The 15,783-nt window shown below is 42.2% G+C and overlaps 1 protein-coding gene across 1 annotated transcript; it reads left to right on the forward strand.

Moving 5' to 3' along the window:
- Positions 1-4,801: 4,801 nt before the first annotated feature.
- foxo4 (forkhead box O4) lies at positions 4,802-13,484 on the forward strand. Its single transcript, XM_023270557.3, has 3 exons — positions 4,802-6,700; positions 8,300-9,850; positions 10,307-13,484. The coding sequence occupies exons 1-2, from the start codon at positions 6,260-6,262 to the stop codon at positions 9,818-9,820; spliced, it is 1,962 nt and encodes a 653-aa protein (XP_023126325.2). The 5' UTR covers positions 4,802-6,259; the 3' UTR covers positions 9,821-9,850; positions 10,307-13,484.
- Positions 13,485-15,783: the final 2,299 nt, after the last annotated feature.

Consider the following 15,783-nt stretch of genomic DNA (forward strand, 5'->3'; position numbering starts at 1 on the left):
TTATTTATGTTGGCTATGTTTTAAGCTGACACCAAATAACAGACAAAATGTTTAACAGGGCAAATAGAGCTTTAGAGGAGAGTAAACACACACAGTCAACAGTGAAATGTGAATGTTTCAATATAGATTTAAATATTTTTGACTTTGTTTTTTGGTGCATCGTCTCTTCTTCTGCAGACACTTGTTTAATATGGACTAGAAAACTGGAAACTTCTAAAAGGCGTGAATTCAATGTCAAAATAAAGCAGGTCAGTTTTTGTTTTTCACAGAAACCAGTGATTAAAGCAAGAAAATTGCATCTTACTAACCAGCTGCCATTAGTGCAGCCACATTTCAATAAATAATTGCATAAATGTGGCTGATGATAAAAATGCTAATCAATGGCAACACATCCAGAACTAACAGGTCTGAGACAAGCTTAAATATTTCTTAAGTTAATCCTCACTAACTTAAAGTCTACTGGCTAACAGCAGCCAGTTGCACAGCGATCAAATTACATTTTTTGTTGAGGTGATTCACACACAGATGTTAACTGTTGTCTGTGTCTGGCTGAATCCCAGCACATTCAGAGCACTCTTATTTTTCAGCTACAAGTAAGACTGATAAGAGTTGGTGGGACACACAGTCTGCTGGTTTAATTGTACAGCCACAATTTACATCATTATGTGATGGTGGATTGCAGAAACGTATAACATTTAACATGTAAATATATTAAACTACAGTATACCACGACATTTACACAGCAGATTTAGATTAAGCCTAAAGGTTACAATATCTCTTTCCAGTTACATTTTAAAGATAATTACAAGTTGGATCACATTACCCAAACACAAAGTCTAGTATTACGCCAGGATTTCCTCCATAGGCTACAAACAGGTGCAAATCATATAGAGTGACACACAGACAAAACCTGGTCACTACATATGAACATCCCACATCCTTCCAGTGAAAGACCTGTATGAAGTGAGTCATATTAGAACATCTGAGTTCCACTTGCTTCCATCAGGGCAGAGGGTACAGATTGTTGTTTGTCCCATCAACTATTGCTTTATTTTTTTTTCAAACAAACTATAACCCCAGATATCATCGTGTCTCTCTTTCTTTCTCCTCGATTCATGTGACAGTGTGGGAGAAATATGTACTGTGTTTGTATAAGATGTATGTATTTGTGTTGGACTACTTTCTGTAAAGCAAACTGCCCCCCGGGTACATTAGTATTATACTCTATGCTGTCAAAAAATGTCCAGGACCTCAGCAATGCGGGTCTTCAAGTAGAAAAGTGTGAATCGTGATCAAAAACAACATCTGTGATGAGTCATGTTTTACAGAAATTTCCTTGCTGATGCATTTTGGCCAGAGGCACGATTTGCATAACAAACTCCTACTTGGATATTTTCATGGAGAGTCGTCTTTGTCTTCTCTGAGCCTTAATACAAAATATCACTTGTGTGGTTTTTGTCGTGCAAAATGAGTTTAAACATACGAAGACCTGCCTGAAACTGCAGTGAGATAAAAAACACAATTGTTAAAGTGTTTGCATTTGCAGAATAAAGTACCATTATTTGTTACTCTTCACTTCATGGAATTTCCCAACAGACGTGCCTGATGTTTTTGTACCATGAGTCACAAAAGTTATTCTGAAGCAATTAACCATCAATGGAGGGATGTTAGCAGGGTGGTGACACATCAGATGTAATGTGGAACAACTGGCTTATGTGCTGTGCAAATACAAACCTTTGCTAAGATGCTTTTTATTTGTTGGTACGACGCCTGTTATCATAAAAATTATATATTATTATAAAGCTGGTTGGTCTGGGGGAATCCTTCCTGAACAGTCTGCTGAATTCACTGAATGTAGACGCATGAATCTTCACTTCCCAATATATAAAGTTGTTTCAGTGGAACTCATATGATGGCAGCAGTGCAATTAGCATTTTAGAAAACAGGTACGGTGTTCAGACAAAACACTCCAAAGCTGCTTTTAAACCTCCTGCTCAACCTAGTTAACAACTAGGTGGCAGTGGATCAAGTGATTAAAATGTCCCTTGATTAGCTAAAAAACATCCATTACCTTTCTCATCCTGTATAGGGTCTCCGGAGTCTGGAGCCTGAACCAGCTGATGCAGGATTAGAAGAGAGGTAGGGAACATACTGGACAGGCTGTGGTGATTAAAACAAAAGGGATAAAATAAGATCAGGATAGAAGCACGACCTTTTTCCGTGCTCCATCAAAGCCTTAGGTCAATTAAAAACAGATACAATTTAACTGATTCAATATCACCCTTGTGTTTGGTTTCAAGTGAATTAAAAGAAGACCCATGCAGACAGCAGTGCAGGCCCTGATCACTCGTACTCACACTGATCCAACATTTGGGGAAATGGGTGTAAAAACCCACCACAGAAAAAGCTAATCAACATTTGAGAGAGCACAGCGCTGTGGTGGGTCCTGCCCGATTACCGACAGACAACACATGGTCTCTGGTTCCTCATGTTGATCCCACAGCATGTGCAATTAGTTTAATCATAGTAGAGCGACAGGCAAAGTGGGTCTGCACCTGGATATCAGACACCTGGAGCCACTGAAGCGTTTTACACAGGAAACCTCTTACCGGCCCCTTCGCAGCCATGACTCAGCTAATGAGGAACGTGCGGGATTTAAAGGCAAACATTAAAGGTGGAGATTAAGTGCAGTATTGGTATGGGTGTGTTACTTTTGATCACAATGAGCAGGAAGCCACACAAGCATTCAAAATGAAGCAGGATTAGCACACAGAAAGCTACAGAATGTGGAGGTTAGAGCACAAACTATTCAGACATACTAACCTACAAACCATCAAAGAACAGTGGTGGAGTCGATGCTTTCTCACAGGTTTCCTTATTTACATTTCACTGTTCATTACTCTCCTGTTATACAAAGGCCCAGTGAACAAAACACACACAAAAAAAATCACTGAACATCCATGCCACATCTCAAAAACAATGGAGTCCAAGTCATATTGTTAGGACAATGTCTCCAATCAAGCTGTGAGCCTTAATGTTAGTCGCTAAATACATGCAACTGTGATGAAATCTCAAGTCAGGTATTCTAATATAAATGATCGCAGTACATTTGCTTCAAGATAGACATCTCCTGTGTGAGTCTGCAGCATTTTCAGGTTTCAGTCAAACTACTGTAACTCACAAATAAAGACTATGAGATGTGGTTGAAGGCTCGTAAAAGTTTGATTATTAGGTTACTCATATTGTTCTCAAGGCCAAGAATGAACTTCATTGAATAGACCTGATACTCCAGAGGTTAGGGAACAGAACACAAGGGTGAATAAAGAGGCCTTGGTACCCAAAAATGTGTCTATCTAGTGTAGAAAACATGAATTGCGAGGCAGGTGAACGACCCCAAACACACAGAGACCTTAAAAAACAAGACCAGAGTGAATGAATATGCTGGTGGTAAAGACACATACCTGCAGCATTTCCAGCTCAATTCTGGCTCCTGAATGTCCCAATTTAAAAAGTAAAAACTTGCACATAATCTGATTGACTGCTTTTAATGAAGGATGAGTCTGAATTATCTACTGATCTTGTGGCTCTGTCTTCCATTGTCAAAATGTGTATTAGTAGCAGTCGACTAGCGGTAGGTTTACCTTTGTAATGTGTCTGTATGGTGGTTTTTTATATGCTGGAAGAGATATAATGACCAAAATAAGCAGTCATTGCCATACTGAGCATTTCTGTGCACAGATTCAGACTTTCACGGTTCCATTTGTACCAACCTTAAGGAACCAATCATGTCAGTGCTCATGGTAAGATTTTCTGCATCATTATTATTATTCAGAATTATATGCCTGAATTGCTCCAGTTTTACACCTTGTCATTGTGTAGCATAGAGTGGTTTTACAGTTTCTGGGCAGAGTTGTGGCTGAGCTGTTTTTTATAGTAGATATAGGTGCTAACTTTATACATCTGTCATATAGTTTATGAGATGTGCACATTGTAAAGGTAACAACAGTGTAGTTACACCTGAGCCATTCTGAGGCCTAAAAGGTGTATTAGTAAGGAAAACATTTCTTGATATAATAATTTGATACACAGAAATTAGTTTTAAGGAGATTAATCAATTACTGAAGGTAATTTTAAGGCTTTAATTCTTTTGGTTTACTATGTGGCCTTAAAAGATATATTGTTAAATTAGGTAATTTTTAATGAGATTACCATAAATGACATTGTAGTCATTGCCCCGCCCTGAGTAATGTGAAGTAGGATTTGGGGTTAGCAAGGTAACTTATGGTTTAATTCAAGTTTAACTGTTTTGTAGTACATACGTAATGAGCAGCCTGTATATTTGGTTTCTGGATCTGTGTGTGTATAACTAAACTATATATTTATTGTATGAAATGAAGGGAGATCTAGGGGGCTCTATCAAGTTTATATTTAGTTATTTATTGCCCTCAGGTGCCCTAGCATGTTCATCTCTCCAAACAGTAGTGGAGGTGGACAAAAAGTATAGACAAGCATTTTTATAAAATAAATTCCTTCGGTGTTAGTAAAGTTAAATCTTATCTTGTTTTATGATTGTTTTTAAAACATGTTGTTTTGTTGTTGTCACACTCTGTCACCCGTCTCGCGTCTCTAGTTACCGGTAATACCCTAAATGGCCTAAGTGTACTTAGCACACTTTCATAAACTCTTACATAACGCTCTATTGCAGGTACATGTTGCCTCCATGAACTGCTGTTTACGCCTGTGCTGTCACATGAACGACTCCGTTTCCCAGAATGCCGCTCCGCGCAGGCGCAGAGCGCGTTGCTTGACAGTGGTAAACAGACGTCAGAAGGGAGTCTTCGCCTCGAGTCAAAACAAAACAAAACAAAACAAGTCAAAAAGAGAGTGAAGGAGCCAATATTTGGAGCCACACAACGACGGCAAGTTGTAGAAAAGTGTTCGCGGATTAAAAGCGGCTACTTGAGGGAAGTTATCGGAGGCTTTTGGCGGACTTTTCCACGGATTGTAAACTCTGGAGTAGCAGCAGCTTAAGCGGCTAACGTTACGGAGGCTATCGTGCTGTTTTCAAAGTGCGGCGAGTCGGAGCCGACAGACCTGCGGAGACCAGCTTCTCCCCGCACCCCGGGGACCCGGACACGGGCTCGGTTACCGACGACACGGTCTGAGGATCGGCTGAGTTCGGGGCCTCGGTCTAGAGGAGTTTTATAAGCGCTTCTTCGAGCATCGTGTGCCGCGGCAGGAGTGCGGAGAAACATGGCAGATGGTGACATGCGCCTGGCCGCAATGTGGCGGATCGTGCAGACCTGAGACACTGACTTTTCTCACTACATTTCCACCAACTCCACGCATTAATCAGCCCTTAACACTAAAAAACAGTTACTAAAACCGGGCTCTCAGTGCTGTTCGCTCGCTGGAAGTTTGTTTGGATGTTTGTTTCCAGCGGCTCCAGCGTACAGGCCGAAGAGACGGCGGCCAGCGTCCCGATCCTGCGCCGACACTTTGGGACAGTTGTTGAACAAACCCGCCGCTCGGACAATCAGCCGCCGCAGCTCCGCTCCCGCTAAACCGCTCCGCTTTGTGACTGTTTGTGGGGTTTTAAGGATAGTTTGTGCTGTTTTTGTCTGGTGGGGAAGTCAGACCTCACGCTGTTTACAAGCACAGACGGACAGCCTCTCCTCAGAGCTCCTTTGTAACAGTAGCCTGCTAATCCCTCCACTGTCTCAGCCTGCAGGTCGGTACGAAATTAGTCACTTTTTTCATAAATTATTCGCTTAAAACACACTTTCACGATTGAGCAAATATTTAAATTCAGTGTTTATTAAGAGGAATGACTCTATTTTGTCTCCATTTACACTGAGGGCTTTATAATTAATTCCCAGGTGAGTCCAAACCTCTGTAGATCCAGATGTTTTGGTGCTCACTGCCACTCTGCCACTTCAGTTTATATTTCATTCAAACAAAGGGACTTTCATCCCAGTCCTCCTTCCTTCTATGTAAATCGGAAGGTTTATGATAGTTACTATTAAGGAGATTATTTGGGTTCCCTAATCTCCAATCTGAGGATTAACCGAGGCCGCTGGCGTGTCCAGATTATTGCGTCTCTTTCTCGGCCCCTCAGTTGACACCCCGCCGCGGCTCCAGCACTGTTGTTGTTGTGGTCAGAAAGTTTTTAGCGTCCAGAGTTACCTTTAAACTTTAAAGGTAGATGTTCTAGGGGGAACCAGCTTTCTGTGTGGTTGAGAGGACGTCCAGAGGAGCCATGGAGGAGTCGTCGGTGCCCCCGATCGACCCGGACTTCGAGCCGCAGAGCAGACCTCGCTCCTGCACGTGGCCGCTGCCGAGGCCCGACATCTCGGCTGTCAAACCGGAGGGGGCGGACGGCACCGAGTCCGCCGCCGGGACCCCGCCCGCCGACGAGGACAAGCCTGAGCCGCAGCAAATCACGTCCGAGCCCGAAAAAGCGGCAGCGGCGGCCGAGGGCGGGGTCGTGGCCGGCGTGGGAGGAGCCGGAGCGACGCCCCGCAAAGGATCCTCCCGGCGCAACGCGTGGGGGAACCAGAGCTACGCAGACCTCATCAGCCAGGCCATAGAGAACTCCCCCGAGAAGAGGCTGACCCTGGCCCAGATCTACGAGTGGATGGTGAAGACGGTGCCTTACTTCAGGGACAAAGGAGACAGCAACAGCTCAGCCGGCTGGAAGGTGAGCATCAGTCCATCCATCCCGGCACAAAGTAAAACTTCAGGTGGCAGGAGGGTTTGGACCTGTGACATTTAATGCACTGGTCTGCAGATGACCAGCCTAGTCTGGAATAAAGTAAATGCATATCCAAGTGTATATATTTATTAAGATATAGGGAGAGAAAAGGGTCCTCTGTGATGTTAATTGGCTGCATTGTGATTATCGGCATCACTGAAACTGATTTATTTACTGTTTTAGTCCATTTTTTGTGTCTTTGTTTTTTAAATTGTCTTTTGTGACAAAAAAGAAGTGATCTGAAATGACCTAAGATCAATTTTCCAAACCCTGTACTCTTATACTATAATACAACAGCACATCACCATACAAGCTGGACTCTAAAGCTTGAAGTGACATGAATATTTTTAGCTCTGCCATTTAAAAGCAGCGGTCTGCAGATGACCAACCTACCCTCAAATAAAGTAAATGCATATCCAATTGTATATATTTATTAAGATATGGGGAGAAAAAGGGGTCCTCTGTGTTGTTAATTGGCTGCACGGTGGTTATTTGAATATCTAACATTTGTCTTCTGTACCAGCAGAAGTAGATGTGATTTGTGTCTCTATTTTTAATTGTCTCTTGTGGGACACCGACATTCAGATCTGAAGTGAACTAGGATAAATTTTCCAAACTAAGTACTCTAATACTAACATACAACAGCACATCACCCTAAAGTTTCTCTGTGATGTTAATTGGCTGTATTGTGATTATCGGCATCACTGGAATTAATTTATTTTCAATTTTAATCCTTTTTTTGTCTTTGTATTTTTTCATGGTCTATAGGGCAGCAACTGATGATTATTTTCATTGACAATCTGTCAATTATTTTCTCACTTAATCAATTAGTCGTTTGTTCTACAAAATGTCAAAAAATGACGGAAATGTTTGATCAAGGTTTCCCAAAGCAAGCCCACAGTGACGTCCTCTTGGTGCTAATGTCTTGTTTTGTCCACAACCCAAAGATATTCACGGTCATAGAGGAGAAAAGAAATCAGAAAATATTCAAATTTCAGAGGCTGGTATCAAAGAATTGTGACCTTTTCTTTCTTAAAAAATACTCAAAGCATTTAATTATATAAATAATTTTCAATTAATCCCTAATCAAACAATCATTGCAGTCCACAGCGGTAGTTCTCTGCATTTTTTTTTTTTTTTTTTTTTGGTGTATAAACCCTTGAACCAAAGTAACAACTGGTTGTGGCTTATTGTTACAGTTTACATTTGTCTATTAGTTTTGAACTCCTTTTCCGAGTTAAAACAACAAGTAAAAGGTGTTACTGCAAACAATACTTACAACATAAACTAGCCAGAATTTTTAAAGAAAAAATATTAGAATGTAACAGAAGAGTTCATCTGTTCTGTGACCTCATGAGGACGTGTCAACTCCCAGGTTGGGTTAGACAGCATAATTCTGTCATTTTATTTTGCTTTATTTTTGGTCAGATAATTTTAAACATTTGCGATTCATCTGCAAGTGAAACTTTCTATTCCGGGAAAGGAAACTTACTTTAACCAGTAAAGGTTTAATTTTTCATAATTCTTGTTTCTCTTGGCTTTCAGAATTCAATTCGCCACAACTTATCACTCCACAACAAGTTCTTGAGGGTACACAATGAATCGACAGGAAAGAGCTCCTGGTGGATGCTCAACCCAGAAGGAGGGAAGACTGGAAAGGCTCCTCGCCGCCGCGCCGCCTCCATGGACAACAGCAGCAAACTGCTGAAGAGCCGCATGAGGGCCAAGCAGACCAAGAAGCAGGCGGGAGCAGCTGGTCTGGGAGGTGCTGGAGGGGTGCTGCAGGGTGACGGCAACACGGGGTCGGCGGGCGCAGACAGCCCTAATTCATCCCAGCAGTTCTCTAAATGGGGCGTCAACAACAGCAGCCCCTCTTCTCGTGGCAGCCTGGATGACACCGACATGTGGACCACCTTCCGCCCACGCACAAGCTCTAACGCCAGCACCCTGAGTGGACGCCTGTCCCCCATCGCTCCCGGCCAGGAGGACGACGACAACCTGCCCGAAGACGGACTGCTGGGAAGATACGCCGCCAGCAGCTTGACCCCCACCCTCACCGAAACCCTGATGGAGGAGCTGGATCTGATTGACGGCCTCACTTTGATGACCGGGCAGCAGGGAGGAGCCAGCCCCAGCACAGCCCCACCAGCACCTCCCACTCCGCTGCCCTCTGCCTCCACCCTGCTGCCTCGAGGCTCCAGCTTCCCCTCCTTCCATCAGCTGCAGTCATCCAGCCTCCCGCAGGCCTCCACCCACACTGGGACCCAGGCCTCCGTCTCCCAGTGTGGACCCAGCAGCAAAGAGCCGTCGACCTTCAGCAACTCCCTCTTCAACTCCATGTCCAGCTCCGGATCTCGTGGCAGCGGCCATTACAGCACCCACGTACCCTCCAGCCTAGAGGCGCTGCTCACCTCCGACTCTCCTCCTCCCACTGATGTCCTGATGACCCAGGTGGACCCCCTCATGCCCAATCCTGGAGGGGTGGGCCTGATGGGTTTGGGCACATCGGTGGTGGGTGTGAGGCCCAAACCCAACCAGCTGCTGTTGGGTAAAGGGCTTGAGCCGAATCCTGTGGCCCCCATTGGGCTGCAGGCTCAGTTGCAGTCACAGCAGCATCACCTCCACCACCAGCAGCAGCAGCAGCCGCAGCAGCAGCAGCAGCACCAGCACCAGCATCACTCTCAGATGGGGTTGGGGATGATCCTCTCAGTTATGTCTCAGGACCCGTCGCAGCTTTCCGCTCTCAAAGCTCAGCATGCCTCGGTGCCAGCAGTGGGCTCCCACCACGGAGGGCCCACTGCTGCCAATCCCGCCGCAAACATGCAGGGGATGAGTCAGTTCGGAGCTCCGTCCTGCTTTCCCAGCGGTCAGGACCGACTGCCCACTGACTTGGACATAGACATGTTCACCGAAAACCTGGATTGTGATGTGGACTACATAATCAACAGTGACCTCATGGACGGAGAAGGCATCGATTTCAACTTTGACCCCATCATGCCTGGAGGCCAAGGCTACGCGGGCACCGCCACCACACAGGGCTCCGCTCACAACTGGGTGCCCAGTTAATTCTCCAGCTGACCACACGAAGTTAGCCAGGTAGACTCTCAGCTCCTTTATCTCACACACAAACACAGCTTAGTAGTTCATCTGTTTTTAATTAAGAGTTTACTTGTAAAATAAAAATGGTGTAAAATGCCTATCAGAACGTTCCCAGAGCAGAAATATTTGTCTTTTGGGCCAATAAACAACGAAAACAAAGTGACGTAGGGCTTAAAATCAACTAATGGACACAAGAATAAGTTTAAAAACTAAATATGGGCAGCTGCCATCTTTTCAAATGAAGGAACATTTCATATAGTTGTCATATTTTGATGTTCTAGGATGTTTGAGCTTTTTCACATAGATTGTTTCAGTGCTGCATACCACATGGCGCAACACATGGACGTAATGTATAGACCTTAGTTAGTGGCTGTCGAACACTTGCATAATCGAGATTTATGAGCAACTTAACAGCAGCCACTCAAATGACCTTCTTATCCTGTTGTTTTGCAGGAACTGATCTCCAATCAAGATAACCTCACAAAATGACAGAAAACTCACCGGTGCATCACTCCTCCCTGCTGGATGAAGACACAAACTTCTGTTGGACTTTAAACGGCAGAACCAGACCTCACCCATGTCATGTGCCAAGACATGCAGAGGACGGGGAGGATATTCAGGCTACTATGCACAACTTTTCTCAGTCTTTTTTTTTTTTTTTTTTTAATAACACTTGGCAACGATTTGGCTGCTGGTCATTTTTTTCCCTCTTCTTTTAATCCAAACTGATAATTTTTAAAGGTGTGTGACATGGTGTTTCTAGAGTGAAAAGACAAATCGTCAGCTCCCGTCTGCTGGGAGTTGTTTATGTTTCAGTTACAGCAGAATAGCTTTAGGGTGGATACGGTACCCCGGATCTGGACGGTATTGAAGACTTGACGGACTGCACGTTTTTGGAGAAATGGCCAGTTTTTCCCGCTGACACTTTGCTCAGCTTGAATTGCCAGACCAAATGCTGTTCGATCGTCTGAACGAGGTGCACTTAACTCTGGTGCACCATCCTCGAGAGAAAGGAGTGGAGGACTGTGTCATGAACAGGTGGAAGATAAAGACTAAACAACTGGAGGTATAAAATGTTTGACCCGACACTGGTTACTCGTCTTGCCTGGACTTTGATTAAATTTATCAGTTCAGAGCTAAAAAGAAATAATGCTTTTTTAAAAAATCTCCAATTAAATTTGGAGACGCAACAGCTGAGAGTACTCGCAGTTTGGCATTTTTGACTTCAATCCAGTGTGTTACGGTAGATGTCAGTTAGAGGGTGTTGTTTTTAAATCCCTGATGTGCAGTTAAAACTAACAACATGAAGAAAGGTGATTTGTGAATTTCTACACGGGGCATTCAAGGGTAAATTTATACGCTAACGAGTGATCGGTTGGCCAAGTATTATATCGTCCTCGACAGCAATATGCCTCCACTCTTAAATGGTCTACCTGATTTTTCTTCCTCTTTTGTTTTTTCCTCGAGTCTTTGCATTTTCAAAGCACTTAGGTTTCCTGCGACACAGGGACCCCAAACTAAGAGCGTACATTCACATTAGGTTATGCCATTTCAATAAAAGAGAGTTTATAATCCTGTAGAAGAAACATGTAATGTATACATTGCACATGACGGCACGCTATGCAGACGTATCAGGAGAGCGACATGAAATCTTGAAGGAAATTTTGAAAAATCACTTCTTGAAGGGTTTTGCTATTTAACGTTTTCCTGATATGTTTTTTGGGGGGAAGGGGACGGGATTCGGCTGCTTCAAGTTCAGAATATGCTCTCACACTTTAATAATTCAGTACTAATGTTAAAGAAATTAATTCACAGTGTGAGAAGTACAAAAAAAAGAATATATTTGATTATAGTTTTAATATACAATTTAGATGGAGATAATAAATCAGATATTAATACATATGAATATATTACTAATGACAAGTGATGTTTTTTACATTGGAGGAAGCATTCTCAGATCATTTTTAATGGTGATTTTCTACACTTTTATTTTTGTAAAGGATGACATGCATGTAGATTTTTTTTACATAACCAAAGGAACACTAATATTTGCATTTGCATGGCATTTAGGGAGTGCTTGGGCCTGACATAGTATCCTTGGTGTACATACGCTTAGCAAAAGATGCCTGTAACGTGACGTTGAAAAAGAATTAGGCAAATACTTGACAGTTTCTACTAAAAATTCCCAGTCATCTGCCTCGTGCTTCTTTTCTTCCTTCTTAAAATCCAAGTAAAAACCTGCATCGAAAATGTGGTTAAAAAATTTCCAACATGCCGCCGAATTCTCATCTCAAAACGAGACTCGTACAACCGTTACCTCTCAGGGTCACTCGGAAGAAAAGCGACAGGAAGACAGCTCTGCACAGACGTAATCAGACAACAGCAAAAACGACTTTATTTTGCACAATTTCTCTGTTACGGCAGACTGGAAACCAACACTTTATGTTTTCCTGGAGACGTTTCTGTCTTTAAAAGAGTTGATCTCAAATTTGACTTCCCATTTTTTCAGAGAAATGTGTTGTAGCTGTCCAGCCATGTATATCAGTACTAGCTTATCCCTTGGGGTTTCATTTTGTCTGTTTTTCACTGCCAATATTTAAAAACACTATAGCATGTTGTTACTCTGTAGCAAGACTTTATTTTGTCATCTCCCCCCATTTCTTAAAATTTTGTGTATGTTTGTATTTAATTTTGTGATCAGAATTAACACCCTCCGCAGTTTAAACTCTTAATATTCATCTTTTCACTGTAGCCGTGTGAATATGTTAGCCTGATTTGTACAAAACACTCTCCTTTATTTCCACATTTTCTTTTTGAATGGTGCTAGATGTCATTTGTGACGTGTCCCGGAGCAACGCCACGATGCAGTGGTTGCTTATCAGGGCCTTTGAATTTTCTGTATACGGCACAAGGATCTTGATTTGGTGTTATGGTAGAAATTAGCACACAATCATCAGTCCTTTCCCCCTCTTTGTTTTTTATGTTTTTATATGTATTATAATAACCCCCATCCCCCGACCCGATTGCTTCAATCTGGAAACAAAAGACCAGCTTGTTTAATCTGCATGATTTTCTTATTATTTTCAATCATAACGTGTAATTATTTTTAGATATATGCAACAAAACCCCCCGTTTTTCTTCACTGATGTTGGAAATACTGTCAACAGCTGATGTGATGGACTGCAGCATGTAAAGGAGCGGCGGCTGCTTTGCAAGAATCTGCCTCATCAGGCTTTCAATGTCTCTAGTTTACTGTTGCCTCTTTGAAACAGTCAGGTGTGGTGTTATTTGCTTCTCTTGTAATCTCCCCTTTATCTAACGATCTACATAATTTTTTCTTTAAGTAGCAGTTTAGTCCCTCTATGTTTTTAAATTTTAAAATCGCCCCATTTCATACAGTATTTAGTATTCGGCAAGGGTTGTTATATTTTTTTCCCCACTTGGGAGGGTGGGAACGATGAGTTGTGCATAAGCCAATTATGTTTATGATTTTTAATAATGTTGGTAGTTTTTTCTCTCTTTCTTCTCCCCTCCCTCGCGGTCTTTTTCTTTCATCACACATTGTAAAGTCAGCCAGAGATGACAAACAGTTCTCAACAGCAGAAATCAATTCAATAAACTGTTTAACCCACTTTGTCTCGCTCATTGAGGACTTTTAGAGGAAAGAAAGGAAAATCCCGACATAATTTGTGTCCCATCGGGGCACAAATGTTTTATCATAGGGTAAAGGTGAGCACTCAGAACAACTGTGTATTGATTTGCAGTGATTTTTCCCTCTAAGGGGACAAACGATGACAGAAAAATGCCCCCCACAGAATAGAGCCACTGATCCACTTACTGTTGGGGTCAAGGGTTCAGTTTTTTCCTTATGCACTGTCACCAATATGCTCACAGGGAGTGTTTTTCATGTCTAATTTGTCCAACATAACATACTGTAGCGCCTGAACTTTAATTTATAAACTTGTTGGGTACATTGTTAATGTTCATCTTATTGCTCTACTGGAAATCAAAATCTGATCTGTTGTTTTAAATGTGTTATAAACACAAACCACTTTATAAAGGACACCTGATGAAATCTAATGCAATCCAACACAGCAGCTGTGACATTAATTCTGCTTTTATGAAGCTTCTATATACATTTTGCTCTCATAAAGGTGATTTTTCGACTTTATATTTAGTACTGAGTGACAGGCATGATATTTAACTGTGTTCTTCATAATTTGTCCAGGACATTCACATAAATGAGCATTGTAATATACACTGCCTGGCCAAAAAAATAAAAACGTTGTCACCTGGATTTAACTGAGCAAATAGGTAAGAGTCTTCCATTGGATAATTACTGATGAATACGTTTCAGCTGCAACAACTTATTTAACCCTAGCTGATGCAGTGAGGAGCTTCTCATTTCTTAAACAACCATGTTGGAAGACATATCCTGTGGTCATGGAAAGGATGTTAATCTGTCTCAGAAGGGTCAAATTAGTGGCCTGCATCAAGCAAGGAAAACAACTAAGGAGATGAAACTACTAAAATCATGTTACAACATATTATTAAAACCTCGAAGGATAGTGGGGAACCATCATCTTCCAGGAACGAATGTAGTTGGAACAAACTCTTGGATGATCGTAGGAAGTCAACAGTAGAACTATGTTTAATAGTGAAAGTAAGAGCATTTCCACACGCACAATGTGAAGGGAACTCAAAGGATTGGGACTGAATGGCTGTGTAGCTCTAAAAAAACCACTGGTCAGTGAGGCTAATCAGAAAAAGAAAGACTTCAATTTGCTATGGAGCATAAAGATTGGACTCTGGAGTAATGAAAGAAGGTCATGTGGTCTGATGAGTCCAGTTTAACCCTGTTCTGATGTGGGTGCATCAGGGTAAGAAGAGAGGCAGATGAAGTGACGCACTCATCATGTCTAGTGTCTACAAGCCTGCAGGGGTTAGGGTTATGATCTGGGGTTGGTCAGGTTCAGCTCAATGACCATGGCTCTCCATCAGTGGAGCTTTTCTTCCCTGATGGCATGAACATATTCCGAGATGACAGTGCTAGGATTGTAAATGAGTGGTTCAGGGAGCATGAGACATAATTTTCACCACGGATTGGCCTCCACAGAGTCCAGACCTCAGCCCCATTGAGAATGTTTGGGATGTGCTGGAGAAGACTTTGTGCAGCGATCCGACTCTCCCATCATCAATATAAGATCTTGGTGAAAAATGAAAGCAACTCTAGACAGAAATAAATGCTGAGACTTTGCAGAAGCTGATGGAAACGATGCCACAGCGAAAGAGTGCCATACTCAAACCTAAAGGAAGTCCAACAAAATATTAGTGTGCAACCTTTTTTTGGCCAGGCAGTTCATTAGGAACACTTTTAAATGTAATACAGTCCAGTACATCACCACCACTACCCACCATCATGAACTAGAATAATCACCTTTTGGACAACATCAGTAAAACCTGAAAACATATATGTTTTGCAACAATGGAATTTATGGCAGAGCTGGTGGAGTGTATATGATGTTACCAGTGTATTTGATAAAATGGCCGGTGAATGTAAATGGACTAGACCAGGGGTCACCAACCTTTTTGAACCTGAGAGCAACTTCAAGGGTACTGAGTAGTACGAAGGGCACCTTGTTTGATACAAACTTTCTCAATAGCAAACTTGCGCCATCATCTTTAAACAATAATAATAATAATGAAAGTAATATGTAAAAAGACTGATCACATTTATGTTAATTATTCCTTACAATAATTATTCACGACGATTTCCACAACAATGACGGTAGGAAACACACACACACACACACACACACACACACACACACACACACACACAGAGAGATATATATATATATATGGAAATCTGTTCCAATATTGAAAACTCAGAAGTATCCCATCTCTGAAACTTTTGTAAATATCATTCT

This window comes from Amphiprion ocellaris, chromosome 13 (genome assembly GCF_022539595.1).
Source record: "Amphiprion ocellaris isolate individual 3 ecotype Okinawa chromosome 13, ASM2253959v1, whole genome shotgun sequence".
NCBI classification, from domain to species: domain Eukaryota; kingdom Metazoa; phylum Chordata; class Actinopteri; family Pomacentridae; genus Amphiprion; species Amphiprion ocellaris.

What these genes read in the sequence shown, in the direction of transcription:
- foxo4 (XM_023270557.3), top strand. Translation starts at nt 6,260, where the DNA reads ATGGAGGAGTCGTCGGTGCCCCCGATCGACCCGGACTTCGAGCCGCAG. An exon ending in ACAGCTCAGCCGGCTGGAAG is followed by an intron (nt 6,701 to 8,299) that starts GTGAGCATCAGT and finishes CTTGGCTTTCAG; the next exon opens with AATTCAATTCGCCACAACTT.